General features: G+C 37.3%; 1 protein-coding gene across 2 annotated transcripts in view; it reads left to right on the top strand.

Annotated features, from left to right (window-relative positions):
* The window catches only part of ctnnal1 (catenin (cadherin-associated protein), alpha-like 1), a 60316-nt gene that overhangs the window by 36470 nt on the left and 8161 nt on the right, over positions 1–15685 (top strand). Inside the window, exons 3-15 of one of the 2 annotated variants that reach the window (XM_084424361.1) lie at positions 1362–1549; positions 2904–3023; positions 4821–4910; positions 6037–6207; positions 7040–7240; positions 9816–9905; positions 11119–11277; positions 11422–11514; positions 12948–13098; positions 13954–13991; positions 14082–14132; positions 14899–15053; positions 15292–15340. In XM_084424361.1, coding sequence (XP_084280487.1) covers positions 1362–1549; positions 2904–3023; positions 4821–4910; positions 6037–6207; positions 7040–7240; positions 9816–9905; positions 11119–11277; positions 11422–11514; positions 12948–13098; positions 13954–13991; positions 14082–14132; positions 14899–15053; positions 15292–15340 — 1556 coding nt within the window. The remainder of the gene's footprint in view (positions 1–1361; positions 1550–2903; positions 3024–4820; positions 4911–6036; positions 6208–7039; positions 7241–9815; positions 9906–11118; positions 11278–11421; positions 11515–12947; positions 13099–13953; positions 13992–14081; positions 14133–14898; positions 15054–15291; positions 15341–15685) is intronic. The other variant, XM_084424362.1, reaches the window with a different exon arrangement.

The raw sequence follows: 15685 nt of genomic DNA on the forward strand, positions 1-15685 counted from the left end.
TGTTTTTTTATCTATAAGGGATGAGAAGACATGTCATACAGTATTATGTATTTGTTTTACATGGCCTTCAGTGTTTCCCATTGGCCAGTTTACAATTTCACTGCTGGTGAGGATGTATATACAGTGTCCTCAATGGCTTTCATAAATTTTAAGTGTCCCAAAAGTGTCCAAATACTTTTTGTGGCCTTTTCCAGCTATATTTTGGTGACAAATTTGTAAAAAAGGTGACAGAACCTCCGTTTCTGGGTGTCCTCTGAAGGAAATTTGTTCATAATTTGTTTGTTTTTCGAATAGTTTTCTGTTGCTTTGGTTTGGCTTTAGTAATTTTAACTTTGAACTTTCTATTTATCTGAAAAAATGTATCATGGTTTCTAATATTTAAAATATTAAGCAGCTCAACTGTTTTCAACATTGATAATAAGAAATGCTTCCTGAGCACCAAAGCAACATATTAGAATGATTTCTAAAGATCATGTGACACTGAAGACTGGGGTAATGGCTGAAAATTAAGCTTCGTCTGTTGCTCTTGTAGTTACTACTAGCTCAAGTCAGTAGAACCAACCCTCAAGTCTGTATAATATAATAGAGAATATATTATATTTTCTAGATATTATTACTATGGTCAACTCCTCAAATACCCTCAGTTAATATGTGGATGAGTCAGGTCGCTACTCTTTTACCTCTGGAAAAACTAACTCACGATCTGCATCAAAGATCTGATGTTTTCTGGCGTACTTGGTCTTCTCTGTGGAACTTTCTGGAAGATGCTTAGTGACTGATATATCCTTTTAATTTCTGATCTATAAAATGTCCCTGTTATTTATTTACTTTGATATGCCCTGTTGTATTTTTATTTTTATTATAATTATAATTTTTTAGTTTTTGCATTTTATATGCTTATGTATGAACATTATATATCCAAAGATTGTAAGATGACATAGCTTTTATGGCTGTACGTGCTGTTATGAGATACCAGTACCACTGTGTTGTGTTATTGTAAAAAAAAACCAAATAATAATAAAAATATGATCATATATATAAAAAAATTTTATATATATTTTATTTATTTATTAATTTTTATTAATTAATTAATTAATTATTTTTTTCTAGATATGGTTCAGTTAAAGATTTTGTTATCCGTTTCATCATCCTCAATGCAGAAATCATGAGTCTGAAGTAACAGCACACCTCTTCTCAAAAAATCTACATGATTTTTGAGGCATCATTCAGTCCATAATGGGACAAGTTCCATGCTGAAGTTTAATACGTAGGAATAGGAGTTTGAAACTATAGACACCTGTGCACGTTGCTAAGCTCTTGTGTGCACATCTTTTACATTCTGCTGTATTTTTCTTTTGCAGGCACTACAATAGCTCAACTGACAGATGTGTCCGGTCTGGAGCAGTGTGATGGTGACGGGCGCAGCACAGTGTTTAGTGACAGGACTGGCATGGTGAAAGCTGCTCGCATGCTGCTCTCCTCCGTTACCAAAGTCCTGGTGCTTGCAGACTGCATCGTTATCAAACAGATCATAAGCTCTCGCAACAAAGTACGTATTATTGTCTGCTGTGTCCATGTACTTGTGCACTGGCCTTTACAAGCACAAATGACACTCTTATTTTCCTGTCAAGTACACGAGTACACAGGCGCACACAGGCTAGCCTTTGCTCTCCGATGCTATCGCTGCATGGCCACAGAGGAATACTTAAAATCTGCTGCTGCTTTGGAGATAATTGATGAGACACGGCACAGGATAAATTAGGAGGCCTGTCTAAACATCCATGTCGGTGAGATGAGGAAGTGGGCAGTGTTTATGTGTGTGTGCCTGTTTGTGCTCTCAGATCTGGAGCTAATCATGTCCAGTTAGTGATGTTTGGACAGCCAGGCAGCAGAACAGCTCTCCATTAGAGAGAAACACAATTGAATTTGTCCCTGACCATGCCTGATAACGCCCACTTCTAGCTAGCTAACCTCAAATAGAGGCTTCTCTTATCAATATTCTCCAATGTGAGCGGACTGCTTCCGCTGAGCTTCTCAGTACAAACAGGGGTAGACTGGCCATCGGGCGAACACACACACACACACACACACACACACACACACACACACACACACACACACACACACACTTTTTTTAATGGCCCATAAACTCGTACATCGGCGGCCCATTCGTTTAGTTTTGCTTAATTGTTGGCGCTAGGAATTTTCATTTTTTATATATATATATATATATATATATATATATATATATATATATATATATATTTATTTATTTATTTATTTATTTATTTATTTATTTATTTATTTATTTATTTATTTATTTATTTATTTATTTATTTATTTATTTATTTATTTATTTATTTATTTATTTATTTATTTATAAAAGTTAAATAATAATTTATTAAAAACACAAGAACCAATTTTTTTTTTTTTTTTTACTTGGAATTTGGAACATCACTGATAGCATGACACTTTCTCATTTCCAAATAAACAAACAAAAACACTTGGAAAACCTTTTTATGTAATAATAATCATGAAGCCATAAGAAAGTAAATTTACAACATATGTGATTTACTATCCGTGAGATTAAATGGAGCAAAATTAGTCTCTTGCTTCTCAGATCCCTAGTAATCTAAAGAGATCTCACACTGTTTCACATGCTGTGCTCAGATTTGCCACAGTGGCTCTATGCTCTTACTGTATATCAACAGTTGTCTCAGTTGGATCTATTTTTATTTCTTGTTGAGAACATTAGGACAGACATCTGAGATAAAACTCATCTCTAAATAAAGCACAAACATCTCCTGAGTTATGAAAGCAACCTTTACACAATACATTTTTTTTTCTCTCTCTGAGGGCTGTAGCTTTATTTGTAAAGACGTGGGTTATATGTTTGTGTGCAGGTGCTGGTTACCCTGGAGCAGCTGGAGAGAGTCAGCACTTTTCAGGAATTTGTCCAAATCTTCAGCCAATTTGGGAATGAGATGGTAGAGTTTGCCCATCTCACGGGAGACAGACAGAATGTAAGCACACACACACACACACACACACACACACACACACACACACACACACACACACACACACACACACACACACACACACACACACACACACACACACACACACACACACACACACACACACACACACACACACACACACACACACACACACACACACACACACACACACACACACACACACACACACACACACACACACACACCCACACACACACACACACACCATCATTCCCTCACTTCACTTCACAGATAGTCAAACAGTGATAAGGACACTTCCTATGGCAGATTTGTAGAGCTCCTTGTAGATAGTGGGGGGATTTAAGTTATAAGAACTGAACTGTGCCGCACACTACAGTTTTAATCAGCAGCTCTTAAACCCCATTGATAAAAACCTTTGGGGTAAGATACACTCGACCGCAATGCAGAACAGATGGGTTTTTTGGAAACGGTAGTGGTGCAATATAACTCTTATCAGCATGTGTTTGCAATGCAAACATATTCAAGATCGGGGAATTGTACTGTTCGTATGAATTAATACTAGAATGTTTTTTATAGACATAGCCTTCATTATCAATGCTCTATTGGGAAAAAAAACACACCACACCTGCATTTGGTCACACTGGTTTTTAGAACATGGTATCTGGTTTGCTGCTGGGTCGAGATGGTCTGTCAGCTCAAACCACTTTAGATATGGGTTTGTCAAGGGCATATGCTGATGTTGATACATAGATAGATCAATGGGTTTCAAAAAAGGTTTCTAAAGGAAAATGTAAAAAATGTGAGAGAAAAATAAGTGAAAGATCCTTGGCATCAAAAAAGTCGAAAAGCCCTGTTCTATAGAGTAGGGTGGAATCCAAAAGTGTGCGAACACTGCTGTCAATATCAAATTGTCCCAAAATTAGTCATGTCCTGACAATTGCTCTATTACTACATGAAACCATATGAAACCAGCCACCATCAGAAACTGGTTTCTTTGATCTTTCCAGCAGCGCATGGCTGTTTCTCCTCCTGAGGTCCCCTCCGAGGTCCCATCATGATTAGGAAAGTAGTAACGTGAATACAAATGAAACCAAGAACTAATAGGAAAGGTTTTTTCATTTCAAACAGAAATCACTATATGCACTTGATAATGTTTCACAAACACATCACGTTCCTATCTCTGCAGAGCTTTCCTGCCAATCTGCGGCCTCCATCTTTTCAGTTTTATCCAGAAGAACATAATAACAGATAATCACTTCTCCTTTTGTGAGCCCAGCCAGGGTGAGAGAGGTTCCTCTCATTCTCTCCGTCATGCACACACACAGTCTGTCAGTCACAAATCCCTAATGCCTAACGCCGCGTTGAGTGAGCGCAGATCTATTGAGTTATATTCCAGCTCTCTCAGTGTCGGTGGAAGGCATTATGTCAGTGCTATCTCTTCCAAGGACCAAATTTACCGTTCATTCTCAGCAAGACCTTGGAAAATGAACACTTAGAATGAAGTCAGAGGGTTCTGTGGATCTCCTGACAGGCTGCGCCAGATGGTTAATATTCAAGACAAGTGCTCTTGATTTGCTGAACAAATTTTAGTTTTATTACAGTCAATGAAATGAGTTTCATAAGCACTTTGTGGAAATCATAACTGAACTAAATTGGTAATACAGTTAAATTCCAGCCTTTGTTGCTAGCAAATGATTTATTCTCTCTATAAAGTCAACTGAGGTTAAACCTAAGGCGAGATTTCAGAACGCTCAAAAGCACTCGAGGCATTGCGTGTTTTCTCATATTTGTCTTGTGGATTCTTGTTTTCCTCAGGATCTGAAGGATGAAAAGAAAAGAGCTCGGATGGCCGCCGCACGTGCTGTGCTGGAGAAATGCACCATGATGCTCCTCACAGCCTCTAAGGTAGGATTGTGGAAGAGAGTACCATCTGCTGTCTAAAAGATGTTAATATAATATCACCAGTTCTTATAAAGTAACCACTCATTCGCACACATTTGTGCATAAAACCTGTCCTTAAACGTTTGCATGCGGAAATCATGGTGCATCACAAAAGTTTATACTACAGATTCAAATTTAGAAACCGCTTAAATCAGCAATTCCTGGTGGCCTTAGAAAGACTATATAAATTTGAATATGAATATATTTATACATGTACAGAACCGTTCAAAAAAGTTGGGTTTAGTAGGATATTTGTTTTTAAAGAAATTAATATTTTGATTCTACATTGATGCATTTAATTAATCAAAAGTGACTGTAAAGATGTTTACAGTGTTACAAAAGATTTCTGTTTCAAATAAATGCTGTTCTTTTGAACTTTATCAAAGAATCCTGAAAAAAAATATTAGGCAGCACAACTGATTTTAAACATTAATTAATAAATGTTTCTTGAGCACCAAATCAGCATTTTATATATTGCATATTATACATGTAATAATATTTCACAATATTACAGTTTCATTGTATTTTTTGATCAAATAAATACTGCCTTGGTGAGACTTCTTTCAAAAAAAAAAAAAAAAGTACTGACCACAAACATTTAAAAGGTAGTGTATATATAATAAAATAACGCAAAATGTTTATATAAAAGTTTAAATTTTCCATGAAAGTAAGTCATACCATACCTGACTTGAGCTCGAATATTTAAGCAGATTCATTCATGTGGGAGTTCAAGATCAAGCAGTTGGCTCTATTGGGTCCGTTTCATTTAGATTTAGTAAGAGAAAGAAGTCAAAGTAGTTATTATGTGAAAAGTGTTCATTCTGTCAGGAAATAAGGCCTTGATTTCAGCAACCCACTCAAATGTTTTGAAGCACTGCATAAATGAGTTAAATATGACAAAGCCAAAACATTTTTGATGGTTAATTGCTTATGAAAAAGCATAATAAAAAGTCATTAAGCTTATTTGTACCTCAATATTTCTTTCCTTATTCTGAAAAGTGAAGTGTAAAAACACCCTGTTCACATGTCAAATTTGTTCTGTTGTCCCTCTGCATTTTGAAGATCATTTTTGTCCCTCTCTGCCTCTTAGACTTGTCTGAGACATCCAGACTGCGAGTCGGCACGGATCAACAAAGAAGCAGTCTTCCAGCGTATGCGTCTGGCCCTGGAGCAAGTCATTGAGATTGTGACTGACACGAGGAGCGGAGGGGAGGCCAAAGCACTTCCTGTCAGCATCTACGCTGGGATTAAAGACTTTAAGGTGCAGGTGTAGGCCACGGGCTCTTAGATGAATGCGTCAATGGATGGAGTTTCTTTTTTAATGTCAGACTTCTTTTAAAAGTATTGCTTGTTGTCCAATCAGTCAAACAATTCACATATACCTTAACTTTTCAAAAGTTTTTTTTTTTTTTTTATGGGAGGAAATTAATAATTTCATGAGCAGCAAATCTGCACATTATATTGATTTCTTAAGGATCATGTGACACTGAAGACTGAAGTAATGGCTGCTGAAAATTTAGCTTTGCCATCACAATAAATTACATTCTGTAATATATTACAATAGAAAATAGTTATTTTAAGTTGTAATAATATTGCGATACAATAAACTTTATTAATCCCCGAAGGGAAATTAAGGTGTTACATCAGCACAAACCAATAAAATAAAACAAATTAAAATATCTACAAACAAAGCAAAGATAAATGTTTAGCATACAACAATACCATGTAAACTGCTATTCATATTACTAAGCAATACCTAAAATTATAGTATTTTTAAATATAAAAAATGAAGAATAAACTGTACCTAATGTGCATTTCAATTCAATGTGTGGTTGTACATCCTAATTGCTGTGGGTATAAAGAACCTGAAGTAAGATTATTTTCTACATCAAGGAGGATTCATTCTGTGCTCTGACCAAGCAGAAGAAATTTTGACTGATTCTGATAATTGTTTTAATGTTATGGATGGGTTAAAACAATTAAATAGCTTATATAAGATAAAGATGCTGACATTGAACAGTAACTGATATGTCATGCACCACTAATCTTAATATCTCACCAGATGTTTGTGTGTATGTATGTATGTGTTTCAGGTTAAAGTGGAGGGTCTGAGAGACTCTATGTACTGTGTGTCCTGTGAGGCAATGGCGGCTCAGCTGGAGGCTCTGGTAGAGAAAACCGAAGACTTTACAGACTCTGCCTACACCAGCCACGAGCAGAGAGAGACAATCATCCAACTCTGCCAGATCACACGTCAGGAGACCAAACAGCTCATCAACACATGGAGACATGCGGTAAGACACATACACGCATTAGGGATTGTACCGACTAGTTATTCACCGCATGACTTGAGTCTCATTTGATGGGTGACAGCAGGGGGGGAAAACTTCACAAACTACATCCCAGATATATTAAAGCAAAGTTTTCTCTTGGCTTGTATATCTGCCATTCACGTCTTTGTTGTGCAGCGTGTGAAGGATGTTCTGCATGTCTCCCCTCCTGTGGAGTAACTGTCCCTGAACCTCATACACTGGGAAAAATAAGCCCTGCAGTGCAGATCTATAGGTTTTCATTCATTCCTGCTTCCTGCCTTTGGTTTCTTGAATAAGCTATTCATTTGCTTGCATTGTGCCATGTTCTCCTTCACTGTGCAGCACACAGACAAGTTTTATTGATACTTACATGATTTTAAGTTCTGTATGTAATAACATTTATATATGTTCTTTAAGATCAAATATGGACTTTGTGTATAGGTAGAGTTGAGAAAAGAAAAGAAAAAGTACAAAAAACGCACACTCTGTAATGGTTTAATAGCAGCATTAATATGAAGGTTGATATTTACGAACATGGTATTCATTGCTATACACTGAATGGCTTGTGAAAGAAAAACTCTGTTCCTTTTCTTTCACTTTACATAAACAGGAAAATGTCAACATCTTCACAAGTTTTCAAAAGGGAAAGTTGAAGTGTTAACTTTGCGTAATTCTTATGCATTTGTGCAAAGCAACTTCCTGTGACATTACTAGTAACATGACCTCACCAGAACACATGATCTCACCAGAACACATGGCAAATGTTAAATAGTAGCCCAAAATGTATAAAATTAAGTCATGGAAAACCTGGATATTAGGGATTATTTTCCAGGCCTAGAAAAGTCATGAAAATAAATAAAATCATTAAAGTGAAGGAAAAGACCTTGAAATTCTAGTAGTATAATTTTTTTTCTTTTCATGCTCAAAACTATTGTATGCTAGAAATTTCTCTTGGGTATGTAGCAAAACTTGCTCATTGCCTCAGTCTGATTTCTAACCACATTTTTGAGCCTTTTAAAGTGATGGTTCACCCTAAAATTTTTAATTCTCTCATCATTTATTCATCATGCCCATCTCCAAAGTATATGACTTGCTTTTTTCAGATAAACACAAACAATTTTTTTTTAGGAAAACAGTCCATAAAATCCCACTGGGTTGACTCTTGAAAAACCACACAAAATGATCGTGACGGTAATTAATTTGACCCCAGTGGATGAATCAGTGTCTTCTGAAGTGAATTAAGGGAAATAGAATATGGTCATGCAGAATAAAGCATTAATATGTGCTTTATAAGTACTAATAAACAGCCAATATGCATACTGATAAACAACTAGTTAATAGTTAATGTGTTCTCTAATCTAAAGTGTTACCATTTTCTTTTTTTAACATTTATTCGTTTTATTTCTATACATGTGCTTACTTTCTTAATTAGTTGTTTCCAATGAAACCGTTTCCTAGTTTTCATTAGTCTCAGGCTATTCACTTGAGGCAAAAAATGAAATGTGGTGTTCATCACAGCTGATCGCCCACTTAGACAGGAAGAGACTGTCTGACCAACATCTAAAGTGACCATTTGTTTTGTTTTACTTGCTATTTAGGGGGAGGGTTTATCTCAAATGGGTTATATCAAAATAATAGATAATAATAGTGTGGAAGTTTGAAAGCGTCCTTTAAAATTCTAGACACTGATCATAATTACTGTTTTCCAAAATGTAAATTATACGTTTTTTCCCCCACAAAGAACTCAGAACACAAAGTGAAACATACACTTCTGCTTATGGATGACTGGTTCACTAGTTTTCAGACAAAACTCTGATGCCAATCTTGCAAACTTCAAATCCAGTGATTCGTTCTTCCTCAAAAGAAAATGGATTAGAACAAAAACCTGTGTACAATTCTGTAAGTTGCAGAAAACAAGCCAATCAGATTGGATTCGGAACTGTCCATTTAAACTGTCCAATTTTGAGTGCACCTGTCAATAAACAGACCATGGGCATGAGTTTTCATCACTCAAGCACTGCAATTTATTTACTCTTTCTGTCTTCCTAAACAGTCCTTGAGTGTTTACGATGGGGTGTGTCTTTGCTGTCATCAGCCAAAACTTATTTAGAGACAGTGTTGTTTTTACATCATAATATTAGGGTTGTTCCCCACTTTATCTGTCCAACATTTCAGTGACAGAAACATTAGGTGCGTGTTCACTGGAGTGCAATGACTATTGCAGTCACCAGTGTGATGTCTCCGAGTAAAGCATGAAGATGAGAGCGCTTCAAACATTCACATGGCTTGTGTGCCGTGTTTGTGTTGACACCCCACCGTAATCCCGTCTGAAAGCAATCCCACCCACCTGTCTGTCTGTCCTCTGAAGAGAAAACCGCAGATAAAGACTGTCATGTCCGTCTTTCAGGCTGCTTGAGCCACACTGACACTTGCGTTGAAACTTGACAGGCTCTTCAACATGACTGGTGCCTTGTGCACGTTCGGTTGGTTGAAAATCATTCTGATTGCAGTGTTTAGTTCTCATTCTATCTTTGTTTCTGTTTCTCTTTCCTTCCAGCAGCAATTGCTTAAAGCCAAAGAGGCCACAGACGAGATGGAGCTCTCTATTTTGAAGACTTGTCAGAGTGTCAGTGATCTCAGGCGAGAGGTGAGATTCTTGTGACAAGCTATGCTCAGGGATTGAATCCCATGAGCCAAAGCATCTAAAACTATCTTTCTTCAAAGGCGTCCATCGCAGTGTTTCCTGTAGCGCCTCTGCTGAATTTACAGTGCCATGACAACTCATATTTGCTCAAGTTGTACATTTGTATTTGAACTGAATGTCATGAGTTGAACATCTGTGGGAATGTTTATGTGATAAGTACTGTGTTTAGGGTCTTATTATAACCTGTATATAGGACATAACATGACCCTATGTAATTAGTATATTGATTTATATTAATTTAATAATATCAACCCTCTACAATGTGAGTAAATCACTCACATATGCAACCAAATTTCACGCTAGGCGACTAAGACGACAAAAATCTTTAATTAGCCAAAGGCTAGGAAATTGTACGGTTTTTATTCGCCTGTGCAATAAATAAGTTTAGCGCAGATGTAATTTCATTGCCTGCTGAGCTTTACGCAACGTCGCTTTGCTGAGAGCGTCATCTGTCGCTTTCTCACACACGAGCATTCAACGTGAGAGAAAGAGTGTAGTACACTTGAACTGACACACTGAATCTAAATGCAGGGCTTGACGACAAAGACTGCCGATGGCCAATAGTTGACGGAACTGTCACTGTCCCGATCAGGCCAGTGCTGCATTGTCATGAATGTTTATCATTTGCAAGTGTTTTTAAGCATTCAAGTGCAAGAAAACACGAAAGAGAGCTCAATTCGGTACTCGCTGTGTGAGAAGTTTCCGGAGCGCACGCATACTGGATTGATTTCTCTTTCACGTCTTCTTGCACTTGAACAGACAATTTCACACAAAATTGTCAACATGTCTGTATTGGCGTGTATTCATAGTAAACATAGACACGCATGGGCGAGTGACGCAAGTACACAATTTCCCATGAAAAGCATCCCGCTTGGCCTAAAATATAAACGCGTATAATAGGCTTACCATAGTTAATCAGGGTAAGACAAAAACATGTTTTGGAAGAAGGATTGATGGTGTATTGTATTGTTAGTTTTGACTTATTATTGAATCAGTACAGTTGCTGCCTGGTTGTTCATAAGTTAATAAGTGTTTTAAAAAAACATTTAGTTATGTTACTAAAACAATATTGTCTTGTTTAGCATGTAATTAATACCAGTTCTTAAGGGAATTCACTGGTCAGCCCACATTATTGCACATTTTCCCCTTCGTTTAGCTTCATAAGGTAGCAGTGGGGAGGGCCACTGAACTGCTGAAGCTGCATTCAGATCATCTGGTGCTGCAGGCCCTGAAGGCCTCGGGTGGGGATGGAAACCTGGAGGCTGTGGCTGACTATGCCGGCACACTCACCGAACACAAAGAGCAGCTGGTGGAGGTAAGCTGCACTATTTAACATGATTACATTATGAAGCAATTCACTTTTAAAACATTTCTGAGGACACCAGTGTAATTGCAGGGCCGATTTTTACATTTCACTATAGGTTCAACTTTAATGTGGTGCCGTTTATTCTGATTTCAGACTTGTCGTTTGCTCTGCCACATTTCGGGGACCGAGCCGTTGGAGATCACCTGCATTCACGCTGAGGAAACTTTCCGTGTCATTGGTCCGCAGGTAAACAAAAGAGAGGTTGTCTGCTGCCTATAAGAGTAGGAATCTTGCATCTCAGCTTGATATGTTATTTGGCAAGGCTTTCGGAGACTTACACTATATAGATTTTGTTAATAAAAACACTGAATATCGTTATTCGCCTTTTTTTGTTGTTCATGCTTATTTTTCAAAAATCAACAATGCTTATTTGACACATTTTGTGCTCTGTTGTTGACTTTGCGGCTCTGATTACAGAAAAACAGCCGAGGCAAACACACTTAGACACGCAGGCAAGAAAATAACAAAAATTGCTAAAATAGCATGAAAATTGCAATTAAAATGCATCTTCAGCGCACAGAGCTGAATGGAAATCATCTTTGCTGTTCAAGTTTCCCTTTTCAATACAAATATTAAAAAAGATACAAACAAACATTCCAATACAAACATTCCTTGAAAAGGAAAAGGTTAGATTGGGCCAATATGCAGAATGTAATATTTAACCGAGTATATTTGCAGTGCATTTTATCAGCACTCTTCATTAGCATATCTGATTGCATGCAGGAATGAGTGTTCTGAGAGAGGGCGACCTCACTCACCAGCCAATAATGATGAGGCCTAAAGATCAGGCAGCCAATAAGAGCACAGCAGGAGAGCAGCAGCTTCAGGGGTGCATGATAATGAGTTGCTTTATCAGTTATTCCAAAAGCCACAGGTAATTACCAGCTGAATCCACACCCTCAGCGGAGACCAGCTCTGCTTCGCTGTGTGTGTGTTTTTTGAAACGTCCTCCCAGTAAGCTGTAAATCATAATTATGCAGTTGCCGACGGAGTTAGATGCTGCATTTATGCTGTGGGACACTGGAGAGAAACCAACGATGAATATTGATATTCAGATGTTGCACAGGAGTCAAATTATGCAGTCACATAAAAATTACACTACAGTTCAAAAGTTAAAATGTTTTTGAAAGAAGTCTCTTCTGCTCACCAAGGCTGCATTCATTTGATCAAAATAAAGTGAAAACAGTAATATTATAAAATATGACTACAATTTAAAGTATCTGCTTTCTATTCCTGTGATGGAATAAATACATTTTCAGCAGCCATTACTCCAGTCTTCACTGTCACATGATTCAGAAAAGCATTCTAATATGCTGATTTGATGCTTAAGAACTATTTATTATTATCAACGTTGAAAACTGTTTTTTTATGATCATTTTGTTCAGGATTTTGGAATAGAAACAGCATTTATTTGAAATAGAAATATTTAGTAACATTTGTCTTTTGTTACTTTTGATCAAATTAATCTGTCCTTGCAGAATAAAGGTAATAATTTCTTTTAAAAAATCGTACTGACCCTAACATTTTTTTAATGGTCATGTATTTAAAATTGGTAAGAAAGATCTTTAAAATAGTGCGCTAAAATCAGAGCGCTGTTTCCTCCCAATTTCTCCTCTCAGATCATCTCAGCTGCACAGACCCTTGCTCTGCACCCCACAAGCAAGATAGCCAAAGAAAACCTGGATGTGTTTTGCGAGGCCTGGGAGTCCCAGCTGTGCGACATGGCCATCCTACTGAAGGAGATCAGTGATGTGTTTGAGGGCCGAAGAGGTACGTCAATCAAGCTGTTCAGTCTTACAGGTCTACAAACTCGAACAGGTCCTTCTTGCATCTTCTTCCAGCCCAAGATATGAAGCGCCCATATGTCTCTTATGTTATCGGCGTTTACCGCACTACCACAGTACGTACTACAGTATTGTAATCTGGCTTCTAAGGGTGCTTTGATTCCATTTAGTAGAAGTTATTTTCAGGTGCACAAAATGTATTTGCTCATGCCTATGGGCAGGGCAGCGATAACAGTTTTTAAAGGTCTTTTTCCTCATGGCCAGATTGCTATCTTTTCCATCCGCTAAGGATGTGCGGCTTTGACATTTACACTGCATCCACATCCCTCACATGAGATAATTGAATAGAGGCTGGATAAACCTCTGTAGGCAAGGTTATGGGCGCACTGCAGCGGTCCCACCGAGATTACAGGTCTGTGAAAGTCCTTTCGCCCATATGTATTTGGACATACCGCTCAAGGATGTGTTTTGAGCGATGTCGACTCTTCCGAGTGAAACTGTGGTTTTCTCATGGCAGCGCAGAAAACGCTTTATGTAGGAACAATATTTGTCAGAGTTTGAAGGAAGGCATCAGTAACATGACAGAAATCCGGTGCCTGGGGAGATGTTTTGTTCCAGATGAGAGATTCCCAGTCATCATCAGTGCCAACCAAGATATTTCCCAAAACAAACTGTCACCCCCCCCAAGATCATGCCTTTGTATCTGTTCATCCACATCATAACACACAGCCATTTTTAGGCTAGACGTACATTTGAATCATGTTTTATAGGGTTCTGTTGGCATATTTTAATGTTATGGATATTTTTGGTCTTAATACATAAAATGTCTACCTCATTTTAGGTGATAAGAAAACATATCTGTCTCTTCCGAGACCAGGGGTGAGTCTCAAGAGCAATTATGATTTTATTTCAAATTTCGCTTTCCATATCATGTCCTTCATTATATTTACTGATTCATCTGTTCTCTAGAAACACTCTGCTAACCTGAAGACAGTCAAGGCTGCCAAACTTGATGCTGAGGTACAATTTCTCATAATAAAATGACCAGAAGTTGGATTAATGTTAATTAACTGGGTTGAAAATGTTTCTGTCATGCTCTTTTTTTGTCCTGCAAATTATATAGCTGTTTGTCATTCCATTTCCATATGAAGAGTTCAGATGCAAAAGCCTCTAAGTGCCATCTGAAATTTTCTTCTAGAATGATCATTTTTATCAAGCTTGTATATTTAAGTTCAGTAATTTCACTTAAATGACAAGTAATAGGTCATTTTCATTGCCATTGAAGTGAAATTACTGAACTTAAACATATGAGCTTGATAAAAATGATCATTCAAGAAGAAAATTTCAGACGGCACTTAGAGGCTTTTGCATCTGAACTCTTCATATGTAGATGACAATATTCGCATTTTCAGTCCACGATCCCCAAAACCCAATAATTGTCTATAATGACCTGGACTTGACAAAACATAAGCTACAATGGAAGTTAATTAAGATTTAAAGAACTAAAATGGACAACTGATAAGTATAAGTGTGATAAAACAGAATTATTTAGTTTTATTTATGAATTTTGTCACAAAATTATTTCATTTAAAAGTCAAAACTACAAATCATTGCATCTTTTAGTCTTACAAGATGATATGCAGTGTTATTTTAGGATATTATATATTCTCATATCCATATTATTTAGATACTATTATAGGACTTAATATATTTAATTTGCTTTCATATTTATATTTTCGGTTTCATTATAATTGTAATTTAAGTTTTACTACTTTGATCTATTCAGGAGCAAACCACTATTGCTAAGCTGGGGCTGGAACTGTGTCTCCTCACCTCAGATGTGGACTCAGAGGTGGAGCGCTGGGACGAGCAGGACCATGAGATTGTTCGACTGGGTCAGATCATATCCAGCATGGCGTATTCCATGTACCTCTTCACCAGGTAACTGCCTTTTCATAAACTTTATAGTCAGTTTATCAGATTGGTTCGAGTAGTGCTATATTACACAGGAAATTAAGCACAGTGTGCTGGAAAGTTTAAGCTTTCTGAAAAATGTCTGTTCAGAAAAACAAAACCATGTTGTTGTTAATCTGCACTCTCTGTCAACCTACACAATCAGTTTTATGGATCTTTGAGGATGTTTTATTAACTCTCTGCTGTTTTTCCATCTGTGATTTAGGGGGGAAGGCCTGCTAAAGACAACTTTGGATCTATTCCACCAAGCTGAGGTAAGCCAGCATTCGTAGGTTTTTTAATTGAATCTGTTCGAGGTGTCATTAGGAGTGATGAGTCCCCTGGAAAAGATGGATCAATATATTATTAGAAGGGCCAGCTGTCATTTGTCTGTGAGATACTGTGATCCAGAGCAGGTTGTGTGCTGTAAATGGGGAGGAAATGCTGATTAGGCAGTGTCTTTCTATTAGCAGAGGGTACGCTGACCTCCATCCAAACACACCACCTTCCTCTTAACACCCTCTTATCTGACAGAGCAAGCTTGCTCAACATCACAGTAGAACAGCACTGCAAAGTTCTCTTATGCTTTTCTGGATATTACCTTTCATTTAGTGTGTAAA

The sequence above is a fragment of the Rutilus rutilus genome, assembly GCF_951802725.1.
Source record: "Rutilus rutilus genome assembly, chromosome: 11".
Classification (NCBI taxonomy): Eukaryota; Metazoa; Chordata; class Actinopteri; order Cypriniformes; family Leuciscidae; genus Rutilus; species Rutilus rutilus.